This window comes from Podarcis bocagei, assembly GCF_964188305.1.
Source record: "Podarcis bocagei genome assembly, chromosome: 5".
NCBI classification, from domain to species: Eukaryota; Metazoa; Chordata; class Lepidosauria; order Squamata; family Lacertidae; genus Podarcis; species Podarcis bocagei.
In genome coordinates, this window is record NC_138129.1 from 36,609,942 (window position 1) to 36,624,898 (window position 14,957).

Consider the following 14,957-nt stretch of genomic DNA (forward strand, 5'->3'; position numbering starts at 1 on the left):
TTTGGATAAGATATAAGGATTTGTTAGGGGGGAAAACGCCCAAGATGGTTGTCACCAATGGAAGAAAAAATTCAATATGGAGGCCAAATGTCCGAAATATTGAGAAATTCTGGAACAAGATGGAGAGAGAACAAAATTGCAGAGCTTTGAAAAATAGAAAAATAAAGTGTGAGATTGGCTCCATTACTATCAAATAATGGAGGCATACAAATTGGACAAAAAAGTTGGGTTCCAGGTGGAAAAATCAAAATTGGAAACAGAATTGTTAGATCCAAAAACTAAGAATTTGTCAAGAATGTATAACTTGCTGTTGAAATGGAACACTCAGGATGAAACGGTGAAATCAGCTATGATTAAATGGGCACAAGATGTTGGACATAACATAATGATGGCTGACTGGGAACGGTTATGGACCACAGGTATGAAATTTACGGCATGTAATGCCTTAAGAGAAAATTTAATGAAAATGATTTACAGGTGGTACATGACACCAGTTAAGCTTCAAAAAATTTATCATTTGCCTGATAATAAATGTTGGAAATGTAATGAGACTGAAGGTACATTCTTTCACCTTTGGTGGACGTGCCCAAGGATTAAGGCATTCTGGGAGATGATTTATAATGAAATGAAAAAGGTATTTAAATATACCTTCCTTAAGAAACCAGAGGCCTTTCTCCTGGGCATGGTTGACTAATTGGTGTTAAAGAAGGATAGAACTTTTTTTATGTATGCAACAACAGCAGCAAGAATACTCATCGCGAAATATTGGAAGACACAAGATTTACCCACCCGGGAAGAATGGCAGATGAAGTTGATGGACTACATGGAATTGGCGGAAATGACTGGCAGAATCCGAGACCAGGGAGAAGAGTCGGTGGAAGAAGACTAGAAAAAGTTTAAAGATTATTTACAGAAATACTGTAAAATTAATGAATGTTAGAAAGATGTTGGAATGAAGTTATATGGCTTTAGTAGAAATGTTATAAGGAATTAAGTATAAATAGATTATTAGAGCATTAAAGGGAAAAATAAGGTTAGAATGTGTTAAGACAATTATAGGATAGAAAACAGAGGAAGATGGAAAGGAATTGCTGAAACAATTAATAGAAGTGGAATACAAAAAGGGAGGTGTGAGGAGGTCGTGGAAATTAGCGAAAGAAAGATAAGATATTGAAATTGGACTGTGTTTTAAATGGTTTTTGTTTTGTTTTGTTAGTTGTATGTCAGTGTTTTGCAGTTTTTTTCTTTTTTTGTATTATATTGTATTATTGTATGTTTTTTCTTTTTTGGTTTTTTGTAGTGTTGTGTTCAATTTGTTGGAAAACTAATAAATATTATTTTAAAAAAAGAAGAAAAGGTGCTGTTTCCTGTGGGTGTCCAGTACGTTCTATGGGTTCAGTATATTCCTCATTGACTAGAGGCATAAAAAGGTCTGCTGGATCAGGCCAGGGGCTCAAGGGTCCAACACTCAGACATAGGGGTGGAAGGATCTGTCAGTTTCGGTTTTCTCAGTTTCTCTCCAGTCTTAAATTCAGTTCTCCACATTTTGCATCATTTTGCGATTTTAAAAAACCCTCATGAAAATTCACCAGCATTTTAGTACAAATTTCTCTGAGTAATTCCAATGCTACAAGGAGAAAAATATTTCTCCGCCTCCTTTCTCCATGCATAATTTTAAACATTTCTATCATTTCAACTTGGCCTTTCCTTTAAACTAAAAAGTCCCAAGCACCATAAGCTTTCTTCAGAGGAGAGTTGCTTCATCACATCATTTGGATTGCCTTTGTCTGAACTTTTCCCAACCCTACAATATATTTTTTGAGATGAGGCAACCAGAACTGCACATAATATATCAAGAGTTGTCGCACCATTGATTTGTATAACAGTATTATGACACCAGCAATTTTATTTTCAGTACCTCTGTTAATGATACCTAGCATGGAATTTGCTTTTTTCACAGCTGCCACACACTGGGTCAATGGGTTATCATCTTAATTGAGCTATCCACTATGACCTCAAGGTATTGTTCCTAGTCAGTCACTACCAGTTCAGACTCCATGAATGTATATATTTAACACTAAGATTGTTTTGCTCCAATGTGCACTGAAAGTTTTTTTTTAAAGTTGTGGTACACTATGTAAACTGGATTACCTATATATGTTTGTTGACCCTCTCAGAGGACTCTAATAGATTAGTGAAAGGGACTAATTGTCATGGAAGCCATGCTGGTTCTGGTTCAAGACTTGTTCTATATACAATATACGATATCTTTATTGTCATTGTCCCATGCAGAACAATGAAATTGAAAAACTACATAAAACATTCAAAAACCCCTAAAAACTCTGAAACCCAATTTTAAAATACACTATACTATAACACTATGCTGTGTTTAGAACCAGAATTGCATTTGCATAGAAACTGTTTCTCAGGCGGCTAGTCCTAGTCTTTATAACCCTGTACCTTCTTCCAGAAGGCAGAAGCTGAAAGAGATCATTTCCGGTGTGCGTACTATCCTGCGCTATCTCTGCCGCTTTCTTAAGGCACCTGAGAGCATAGATTTGATCTAAGGTGGGAAGAGTGCACCCAATTATTCTCTCTGCAGTCTTTACAACCCTGGACAGCATTGTTTTTTCCCTGGCCGTGCAGGAGTGGGGATCCTTTGGCCCTCCAGATGTTGCTGAACTACATTTCCCATCAGCCCCAGCAAGCATGGCCAATGGCAAGGGATTATGAGAGTTATAGTTCAGCAACATCTGGCAGGCCAAAATTTCCCCACACATCTTCTATCTGCTTGGTTATTTTATCTTTAACAATACTTTCCACCAGTTTTCTCAGAACAGACATAAAACTAAAAAGATTCTTTTTTTAAACATTAGTGTTACATTGGCCACTTTCCAGTGAGGTATGGAGACTGATCTTAGACACAAGTTACATAGTTTGGTTAGACTATTGCAATTTCACATTTGAATTCTTTAAAAACTCTTGGGTGGATGCCAACTGGACTGCGTGATTTGCTAAGTTTTCATTTTGTCAATAAGGACTAGAACGCCATCTCTCACTGCAAACACTGAAGCACTATGCTTCAGACGAGCAGGGAGGTGGCAATTTGCACACCTATTTTAAACGATGCAAATCTAAACTTGAAAGGGAGAGAGAGAATGCCAAAGCCAAATAGCAACTTTATATCAGTTCCTTGTCTTTCAATGTGCATTTCCAGTTCAGACTACTTTTGTATTTCGTTTGGAAGGTGGGGAAGTGGCTGCTTGTCGGCCTGGGGCTGCTACAGTTTGCATAAGTACATCAAATAGCAATTAGTGGGCTTGTTTGCTTTGAAGAATTATCTCCTTTTAACACAAACGTATTTGGGTTCATACTTGCAATATATGGAACACCTCAAACTAAATGCCTCTAAAAACAATCCTTATGTAAAATGCAGTATGCCTAGCAACTGTGTTCCATGAATAGTGCAGTCCTAAAGATGTTTCTTGAGAGGCAAGTCCCACTTTGTTGAAAGGTGCTTAATCCCAGTTAAGCATGCATCACAGCACACCCTAACCAACTGAGTGTAGGGTTGTCTCAAATTTGTCATTTGAAAAGTTTGTCTATTTGTCAGCTACTCAAGTATTTAATACGTTTGACATTCAAGATGCATGTCTTCAATATTTGATAGTTGACATGCTATAGTATTTGTTAAATTGTACTTTCATGTGTTTTGAATTGTTTTAATCCATGGGGTTAACCGCCTTTGATACTTAGGTTAGAAGGCAGGATAGACATATTTAAAACAAACATTTTGGCAGTACTGATAGTAGATATATCACTGTGTCTCGCTGTAGTTTCTAAAACTTTCCACCTGCTGGGAACGCCTTCTTAATCATGCTGAATTCTCAACTCAAATAATGTTTGCTTTCTGGAGTTCATTTTTTCTCTCCACAAATTCTTGAAGTATATATTATATTGGGATGGTGAAACTTCAACCTGTGGTCCAAAGGCACTTTGTAGAGGGCTCCCATCCAGTTTGCAGTTTTGCTTCTCCTTTCTTTTCCTCCCCCCTCACCACCCAGCAAGTTCCGGGGGGGGGGGGGAATAGCTCTATTCCTCCATTGGAGCCTGATGCATTTCTGTGAGAGCCAGAGAGAGGAAAGCCAGAGAGAGGAAGAGATTTGCTCTGAGCCGTGGTGAAGTGTGGCTACCAGTCCTGCTGATCAGCAGCACACAGCTCCTTCTTTCCCACTCCTCAGCTACTGCCTGCAGATCATCCCAGAAGGAAGCTTACCCGGGATGAATGGTTTTAAACCCTTCTAGTTTTGATGTCAAATGGTTTTTGGATATGTGAATGCATACAAATGGGTCATCTGCACCTACTTTTGGCTCTGGTCTACTCACCATCACCATACACAGATGATTTCCCACCTATACTTTAGATCTAGGATTATTTGAGGAACTGTTCAACTGTTAAGTGCTTTTTCAAGAGATTTTGCTTATGTAGTTTAAGTTATTTATGCAATTTATTTTGTGTATTACTACTACTACTACTACTACTTTGGTGAGACATGTTTTAAGTCAGACGTCAGACTTCACTTTGTTTTTGATTATTTTGTTTTACAAGAAGAACCATGCTATCTCATCAACTGGAGACGGGTGCAAGACATATATACTAAGAGAACAAAGGTTTGTTTTGAATTCTAGAACCCATCTAAGCTCACAGTCTGTTCCTAGTTACCCTAGGCTTCCCTCATTTCGGCTGTCCAGTTTAATGTGTGTGTCATTTTGTTGTTGATATTATTAGAACAACGGTGAGTCTGAAATGCTGAGGCACTGCAAAACACTTGAAGATACACTAGTAGAATGGGCTCAATCTTCTGCTCACCCTTGCCTCAGGTGCATATCCACTTCATCTGGGGCACCATTGGTCCTCACTACCACTCACTGAGATCTGAAAGTATGTCTCAGAACATACACAGCATTTTGGATGTGCCACAGCTCAGTACTTTGCATGAAGGAAGTCTCAGTTGAATCCCTGGTATCTCTAGGTAGGGATAGTAATATCCCTTGTCTGAAACCATGGAGAGCTACTGCCACTGCCAGTCAGAACAGACAATACTGTGGTAGATGGACCAGTGGTCTGACTGTGTATAAGGCAGCTTCCTATAGCGTATTCTATTTTGTTTGGCTTAAGTAATGCAAATTTCTTATCCTGTATGATACTGAGAGAATAATGTGTCTAAAAAAGCATATATCCTATAAGCAGATGTACAGTTGAGTTGAATTCTATCTGCCAGACTCTCATCCTTGTACATACTGTACTGTACTCAAGTTAACAACTTTGATCTTCTATAAAATACAAAACAACAGAGCTCCCTCTAGCAGTGATTAGCTGAAATATTTGAGTGACCTAGTTTATCAGTCTGAATGCTGCTGCTGCTGCTTCTTCATTAAGTAAGTATGAGCTGTCCAAGTTCAAATGCTTTTTGGAGTTCTCTGAAAAAGAGCTGAACTTTTTATGCTTTATGGTGGCAGAACAAATATCTGCCATGAGGGGATTGCTAGGTAGGCAAAATAATACACCTGAGCAGAGTATTGACAGCTTCAGAATGAAGGACCTAGATTGCAGCACTTGCAGAGATAACTAGGCCAGAACTTAAAATGTGCACCAAATGCACTATTTGTTGAAACACAGCTTCCTAAACATCTGTTACCAGACACCTACATGCAGTACTAATTGCGGAGGAAAAACATTTATCTTTGCATCAAAGAGCACTTTCAAAACTCACTGGACCAATTTATATTTACAGGATCAGGAAGAAAAGGAAGCCTGCTGGTAATTACAGACAACACAAATCCTGGTTCTTTGTAAGTGCAACTAACAGCTTAACCTTTGTGTTTTACATGGCTCTTCCAAAGTTATACCTCTTGTCTATGAAGATGAGATTGTGAAGTTGGTTTTCTTTTCAAACTTTTAAAGATTTTTTTGTTTGTTTTAACAGCAGGCCCATGAGCTTCTCTACACTGCTGCTACTTGGGCAAAGCTATACCTCTTTTCCAAAGAAATTAACATGTGCAGGATTGGGGAGAGGTATGTTTGTGTGTGGCTGCTGACTTATTGGACAAATCAGTTTTCTTTTACTGACACAAAGATCCATTTGTCCCTATCAACACTATTACCATAAAGAATCATGACTAAACCTAAAATGAACAGTATGTAGTCTGTTTACTCCAAGGTAAATTCCAACGAATTCAGTAGGATTTACTCCTTTCTAAATTTTGTGAACGCTGCTTAAGATCAAATAATTAAAACAGTCTAATGTACCTTTTATTTCCTCTAGTAATTTCACAAGTTACACTTTCAAGGGCAACTTTAATATTGTGAACATTGTATAAATTAGTAATTAGATCTAGACTTCCGTGCTCCCGAAGCTGGCTTAAAAACCGGTAACATAAACGTACAGAAAATAATCATGACAGCTAAAATGGACCCTGCTGAAATATAAGTCCTCTCCCTTCTTCCTGGAGTGCGGGTTAGCTGTTTACTTAACAATGATGAAATGAACTCTGTATGTGCTCAGAGACTTTATCACCAAATGCTGCTTTTTTATTTTCCGGGATTCAAACTTGCAACTAAAAATAGGTTCCAAAATAACCCCTAAGCCACAGCAAAAAGCTGAACGACTGTCTTTCGTCCCTGGTGGCATCGACGCCGCCGCCGCCTCCTCCTCCTCTCAGAAGTAAACGGACAGTCCACGTGATTAGGCCCGCACTGCGTGACTCTTTGCACGCTCCTCTCCCTCAAGAACTACCCGGAGCCCAAACGAAAACTTGCTTTCCCAGCAAGCTGTGCGCAGCCGAGCATGCGCTTAGTCCCCGAAAACTACAGCTCCCGGCGTGCCCGCCCGGACCACAATTCCCAGGGGGTACCAGGCGGCGCCTGCGCGGTGGCAGCTGGCGCTCGGGCCATTTAAATGTGTGTGAGGGAGACGGTGAAATGGCTGCGCAGGTCGCTGCAGTGCGCGCCGTGTCCCGGGGCGCGGAAGAGACGCCTTCGCTCCCACTTGGCGACCGGCCGGGCAGACCCAGGGGAGGGGGGAGGAAGCGGAAAGGCCCGCCGGGGGAGCTCGGAGGGTGCAAGAGGGCCAAGCTGAGCCAGCAGCCGCTCGTGGTGGGGCCCGCTCAGGCGGAGCCGCTGCCGCCGGCCGCCGTCCCCGGCCTGTCGGCGGCGCCCTCCGTAGCGTCCACCGCAGCGGGGCTCTTCACCTTCTCCCCCCTCAGCCTCCCCGCGCAGGCCCCGCGCTGCGAGCGGCGGCATCACCACCGGCACCGGCACCGCCCGGACAGCGCCGACTGCGAGCCCGGCCGCTCCTCCGGGGGGAAGCTGCACAAGGGGAGGCGGGGAAGCTCCGGCGACGGCGCCGTCGGGCGGCCCAGCAAGCGAGGTGAGCGGCGGGGCTGGTAGGGGGCGGGCGCCCGTCGGTCCCCCTGGGTCGAGTCTCCCTTCTGGGTCGGGGTCCTTGCCCGGCAGGTAGTCGCGCGCCCCACGCCCCTCGGTCTGTGGCGCCCCACGCCGGAGGTTAGCGACACCCCCTTGCTGCCTTTCAGCGCATCTGCCAGGTCCGGTTCCTGGAGGCCAGAGCAGGGGAAACGCATCTCTGTGCGTCGCTTGGCTATTAGATTCTACATGCTGAAATCCGCGGCGGGATAGTGGGCCCAGTCAAAGGCAGAGGTCGCTGCATTTGGTTCTGGCGGCGGAGGGTGCCCGTTCGAGCTGCCAGGTGGGGCGGCGGAGTTTGCTTCTTATATACCTGTTGGAGGACTTCACCTTCGTTTGTCAGTTGGTTAGCGACAGGCTGGCTTGCTAAGGCGCGCCTGGCCCTGTCAGAGTTCCTTCTTGCCTTTTAAATGCTTGTGCTTGTCATGCCTCAGCTGCATTTCTTCACTACGTATTTAAGTTAATCTCTTGCTTTCCTCCAGATGTTGCATAGTGATATGTTTAGTTAGTTGCCCGTTTTGTTAAGGGTTAAAGGGTGAGCTAAAGTTCATTCTCTCTTGACAGTGTCTTATCTGTCTTATCTTTATGCTTGCTCCTGATTTCAATTATGCAGTAGGATAGTAGTAGTGGGATTGCTCTATGCAGTGTGTTTCTTGAAACCTCACTCTTGTGGAAATAGAACTTAAACAAAGATAAAAGTGAACTTTTTAAAAAGAGGTGGTGTGGCGTAATGGTTAGAGTGTTGGAGTATGATCAGGGAGACCAGTGTTTGAATCCCACTCAGCCATGAAGCTCACTGGGTGACCTTGGGCCGATCATCATCTCTTAGCCTAAGCTACCTCACAGGGTAAGGAGGATGAAATGGGGAGGATGAGAACCATGTACACCACATTGAGCTCTTTGGAAGAAAAGCTGGTATGCAAACACACACACACACACACACACACACACTTAAGAAACATGGTTCTTAAGAGGACTGAACACTCATTAACCCAAGAAGTCCAACAAGTACATATATTGGTACAAAATGGCTGTTTTTGGACTAGTGTTAGTGGGTCCAGAACATAATATTGCAATATTATTTTTACACTTACAAAAAGTCTTGATCTGAACATTTTGTTTTTGATTCATTGAACAGTTTTTCTAGTTTTGCAACTTTTTAAAAAGTCAGTAGCTAAATTGTTTAATTATTAAACAATATTAAAGTCTTACATGCTTGTTGGGAGCATAAACATGTTATTGTGCAGACTTCTGAAACTTTCATGTGAGCATACCTGAGTCTTTTGGAATTCTTAAAGTTATATATTTAATGTCTCTAACTCTTACAATATTTTTCCTTTTAAAAAGATGAGTGGGTTTTTAAACTGCCCTGCTTCTAGATAGCTTACCCTCTTTTAGACAGTTGGCTATTCTTCAGAAGTCTGTGGTACTAACAGTTGCATATCTAGTTTTGGAATTGCTTTAGTAGAAACTTTTGATCTCTTCAGTACATGTGATCTGCTTGTGATACGTTTGTGAGTATCTCTGAAAAATCCCTGCGTATCTAATAGAATAGTGGGGCCTAATGCTAGTAGTACAATTCTAGCGACTGAAGGTAGCCATGGTGCTGTATCACTTTAGGCAGAATTTGTTTAACACTCCTATACATGTTTACTCAGATGTATGATCCAGTTGTTCAGTAGGATTTACTTTTGTGCTTAGTATTGCAGTCTAAGGATAGCTACCAAATCTCAAACAGAAACTTGAGATTTCTAGTTTGGAATACAGTGTGTTAGTTACTAACCATATTATGACACTAATGACATATTGATAAATGAAACAGTAGCAGACCTATTATTATAGGACACTATAGTATTGTAGTGTAGTGATGACTTTTAACCTAGGCAGTTGTCAGCTATGCTGTGACATTTATTATAGACATGGAGGCAAAAACCTTCTTTGTTCTTTTTCCTTGCTAATGAAGCAACACCATATTTAAGCATATAAGATTTGGATAAATGAACACTTGAACAGTAAGTCTGTTAAATATCACGATGGCAGAAGAACAATTTCACTTGATGCCTATCAGTGCTGGTATCAAGAAAATTTATTGTAGGCCTGTTCTTCAGGAGAATATTTGAGTGACCAAGATTCTTGCTATGTTAAGAACATATTATGAAGAAGATTTTGAAACTTGAAACACTTGTGTACAGTGAACAGTTAAAGAAAGTCAGTACTAATGTAAGGTAAGGCTGTTTCCATTTATTTTTCCTGTAGTGAACAGGATATAATCCACAAATTTTGCTTGCTGTATACTAGACTGAGAGTATTTTAATTATTGCTCTCCTGTGATTTATTTAGTAGGACAAACCAATGTGGAATAACATCAGTAGTGAAATCCCACTTGTGGCTTGCAAGTAGTATTTTGGTAACTGTGTAAGTGCACGATTAGACCTCTTAGTTTATGTGTCAAAAGTAGCGGGGGGGGGGGGATGAAATTCATCACATTAGTTCCTTAGAACTCTGCTTAATGTGTTTAGAATTACCTTTCAGTGAAAAATTAGAATCCCTCATATTCACTGTGGTTAGAATGCACTTATTATGAGAAAGAAGCATTGTAATGCCTACTGAACTTAGTTGAAACTGTTATTCAGAGGACATTCTTCAGTGAAAAAGAGAGAGAAGAGCCTAATATTTTGCTCTATTGATGTGTGTTACTTAGGCCTTTGGCTGAAGAAAAACACTTCCACTTCCTTGATGACAGAGTTATATAATAAAACCTTTTTATTTTTGTACCATCACTTTGAATGCTACACACAGTCTCGCCTTTGTTTGCTAAAGATTTTTAAAGCACAGGCTCTTTTCATGCAAAGGTAATTGAGCTGTAGTAGGGCTACCTTGTCCTAGTTCTGCATTTACTGATAATTATGGCTCATTCTATAATACATGGCAGCAAGCCCAAGTTGGGTGTCATGTACATTCAACAGTCCTGGCTCTTGTGTGTACCTGCATAACACACTACTTTTTATATAACCACTCAGAAACGCTTGTGGCCAATCGTAAGAATGATAAGAACTGGATTATACCAGAGGTGCAGATAGTTTCTCTTCTGATAAGGCTAAGAAGCAGCTGTTCCTGAGCGAACAGCAGATGAAGTAGCTGGGTGCCAGAAATAATAGTGATTTCATGGCAGTACATAAGCCTTCCAAACCAATAGCTATAATTAAAGAACATAGAAAAAGTGCTGTCAACTTCACTAGTGCAACCTTCTGTTACCTCAAAGACCAGAATATTCCCTGATGCAGGGTTTTATGAAAGTACTAGTAGTTTAGTCTTCTCTAATTTGGTGGAAATACGGTATATAGTTGGAAACCTTTTTGAGAACAGAAAAACCAGGACACTTATGTTAAGAATCAAGATGAAAGATGAGTCTGTATAGAATCCTTTCTCAAAGAAGAAGAAGAAGAAGAAGAAGAGTTTGGATTTGATATCCCGCCTTTCACTCCCCTTCAGGAGTCTCAAAGCGGCTAACATTCTCCTTTCCCTTCCTCCCCCACAACAAACACTCTGTGGGGTGAGTGGGGCTGAGAGACTTCAAAGAAGTGTGACTAGCCCAAGGTCACCCAGCAGCTGCATGTGGAAGAGCGGAGACGCGAACCCGGTTACCCAGATTACGTGACTACCGCTCTTAACCACTACACCACACTGGCTCTCTGAGTTTGGGGTGTGGGTGTGTGCCATTTATTTGTGGAATTCTAAGGTGGTGGACCTTCTTGAGAGCAGAGGGAAGAAGAGTAGGCATGTATCAAAACTATTTGCTGTTACCTGATGCATTGCAGATCACTTTTACACATAGTATGAGTCACCAGATGACCAATGAGCCACCAGATAAGGTTTCTACCATATAGCAGTGGCGTAGCGTGGGTTGTCAGCACCCGGGGCAAGGCAAGTAATTTGCGCCCCCTAACCCGTGGATTTGCGCCCCTAACCCATGGATTTGCGCCCCCTAACCCTAACCCCCAGATGTTGCGCCCGGTGCGGCTGGCCCCCCCTGCACCCCCCACGCTACATCACTGCCATATAGTTGCCTAGTTCTGTATTACTAAAACGACAGTATAATTTTAAATGCAGTACAATGCTGAACATATTCCTGCCACACATTCTTACATGTAGTAAAAGTTCAGTAATTTACTAAATGGAGAGGTTTTCCTACATGGTTGCTTGGATGCCTATATTCATGCAACTTCATACAGTTTCCTGGAACTGGAAAAGCTTGGGCACTGTGGAATTGGTGTCTCCATGGAAGCCTGTACCAAGATTATAGTAGTTTGTAGTCAGTTACAGGCAGTAAAGCAGTAATGTATCAAGCACCCCTACACCTGGCTTTTTGTGATATGGGGAATAAATATATACTTATAAGATACTTGCCAAATATGGCAAACTTTGGCTGTGTATGATATAGCTACCATGAAGTTTGTAAAGATCAACACACTAGTGGAGTGTAGCTCAGTGGGTAGAACATATGCTTTGCATGCAAAAGGTTCCAGGTGCAAGCTCTGGCTTCTTCAAGGAGGGAATGTTCCCTGTCTGAAACCTTGAGGAGCTGCTACTAGTCGGTGTAGACAGTATGGAGACCTGAATGGACCAATAGTTTGACTTTGTGTAAGGCAGATTCTAATGTCCCATCATCCTGTGACTTCAAATGCAATAGACAATATGTTCTATGGGACTAGTGAAATCCTAGATGTCTGGATTTCCTAAAACAAATAGTAACTTCTAGTAAGGTTGAAAAACTTTTCCAGTAATGTCAGAACAGTGTGTGAACACTTTTTGAACACTTTTTGAAAATGTCAGTAGTGGCTAAGTTGAACTGGTTTACATGTAATGCTAAACCATAATGTAGTGCTACATGAATGAGTGACCACGAGTGAAGCATCAAGTTTATGTTCTCCCTCCCCTCCTGCGAGACTAGGAAGACAATTTATGCTAAGTTTACTTTCAGTTTTAAATATTGGCATAACATTATCTGCTAACATGGCTTACTACAAACAAATTGTTTGCCAGCTTCAAACCATGGACAGCACAGGAAGGGGTGCAGTGTGGGCTGAAAACTGTTCTGAAACACTTCAGCCTTGTTCACATATTGTAACCTAAGACCACCCCTCAGATACATCCCACCTACATCAGAAATTTTAATGTTGTTTTTCTCCTGTCACAGTTTATCTCCTGTCTAGCAAGTTACTTGATTGGATTGCCTGGGGAGCCTGGCCATTCTTTTGTAGTGGTAAAATACTTATTTCCTGGGCCAGGTCACAGGCTCACACCTTATTCAAACAGACATATCCTTGAGACAGGATTTGTGAGGAAAGAGACAATGGGGAGGCTTTTCCAGTTTAACCTTGCAGAGAAATATTTGCTCAGTTTAGGAATCATCATGGTTCCAGGTTGGCTTTCCTGTGCTGATCTATGTACGTGTGGTTATGAACGTTGCCATATATCTAAAACCATAAAATTCCTATCACAGCAACTGACATCTCCGTTTGGCTTCACCCTCCAGCTTTCTTAAGCAGGTAAGCAGAAGGGCTTATTTATTGAATTTATATCTGATCTTTTTCTCCAAGGGGTACAAGGTTCACCCCACTCCTCAGTTAATCCCTACAATGACCCTGTCAGCTAAGTTAAGAGGCTGTGACTGGCCCAAGGTTACTCAGTGATCTTTATGACCAAGTAGAGATTTGAACCCTGATCTCCCAGGTCCAAGTCTCATGCTCCTACCACTACACCACACTGGCTTCCTAGAGTACTTCTGCTATGGGGCAGCTGCATAAATTAGGTAGGTAAATAATATGGAGAAAACAAAATGTAACTTACAGAATGATCTAAAATATTTCCCTTGAAGTTTGAATTTGTTTTATTCTGGATTGTTTTATTTGATTTTTAATGTGTTGTAAACTGCTTTGAGATTTTTTCTTTAAAATATAAAGCAGAATAGAAATAAAATGAATAAAAATAATAAAAAATATTAATCTCTCCCCCTATGGTGCCTAGACATTCCGTTTTGTTGACTTTAGCCAAGGTTTAAGGTGCCTTTTGATGCCTAGCTTATGTGGGTAAAACCTCAGCGCCTAGGACTTGCCGATCGCATGGTCGGTGGTTCGAATCCCTGCGGCGGGGTGCGCTCCCGTCGTTCGGTCCCAGCGCCTGCCAACCTAGCAGTTCGAAAGCACCCCCGGGTGCAAGTAGATAAATAAAGACCACTTATCAGCGGGAAGGTAAACGGCGTTCCGTGTGCTGCGCTGGCTCGCCAAATGCAGCTTGTCACGCTGGCCACGTGACCCTGAAGTGTCTGCGGACAGCGCTGGCTCTCGGCCTATAGAGTGAGATGAGCGCACAACCCTAGAGTCTGGCAAGACTGGCCCGTACGGGCAGGGGTACCTTTACCTTTATATACCTTGAGTTTCTAACACTGTCAGTGAGGCTATACATTTAATGGGGATAGGTGTGTTTATAGGTTGGAAAAGTGTTAGATGCTTGCTTAAACCTAAGGAACATAATACAGCCTTAGGTTTTTTTGTTTTTTAAATTGTTTTTGCATTTTACAACATTAACCATCTCCCCAACCAAACATGTGAGATAGTGGAATAATGGGTGACCAATGCACATGGTTCATGACATTCCAGGTTTTACAATATATAAAATAAAAACCAATAGTCATCTATAACAGCCAATGAAGTCTAAATTCATTAGGGAGTGCACAGATACTTTTTCTTCCTATATGCATAAAAATGTAAAGCTGTCTGGAGAGAGTTAAACCACAAGCTTGGGTTTGAATGACGTGTCAATTCAGACTGTGATGTAGTTTAGTGCAGCAGCAGAATGAATGACCAGCGGAGAGGAGCAAAGCAGCTACAGCCTCCTTTCCCAGGGCCTGCATATTTGGTGGTTTGTGCTATAGTTTAATTTAGTGCTATTTGTGAACCAAGCCTTAGTGCTTGGTCCTCACAGGAATCCTGTAGTCAGACAGTAAGGGTAATTTATGTACTGAGCATAATGCCAAGACCATTACAAACATGGGCACACTTGTAAATCATCCACACAATAGCTTTGTTTGCAAATAACTACCATGTGAAGCTATGGTTTGCAGTTCCCTTATAAGCCAATAATTGTTTTTAAAATACAGTATGTTGGTGTTACGTTGGAATCCAACAGCCTTGATTAAGTTGCAGGGGCTTGTGGCAAGAGCTGATAAAAAACAAACTGAATTCTGGAGAAACAAGACATGGCTTGTGCATGAGATGATATGTTGAACAAACCATAGGTTGGCACTATGTATGAATGCAGCCAATAAGTCCACACACATGGTAATCACAGTCTGAAATAAGTAAAAAAGCATTTATTTACATTTTTTTCTGAAAATCCTTTTTTCTAGGGATGATTTTGACTTGCTATGTTCAACTGGTAGTTAACAAATCCTAGTAAAAGAATCCACTGGTAA

General features: G+C 41.4%; 1 protein-coding gene across 1 annotated transcript in view; it reads left to right on the forward strand.

Annotated features, from left to right (window-relative positions):
• The first annotated feature begins 6,954 nt into the window (after positions 1-6,954).
• RSBN1 (round spermatid basic protein 1) overlaps positions 6,955-14,957 on the forward strand; it is a 32,380-nt gene continuing 24,377 nt past the window's right edge. The window contains exon 1 of the mRNA XM_081195200.1: positions 6,955-7,430. Coding sequence (XP_081051326.1) covers positions 6,983-7,430 — 448 coding nt within the window. The 5' untranslated portion in view covers positions 6,955-6,982. The remainder of the gene's footprint in view (positions 7,431-14,957) is intronic.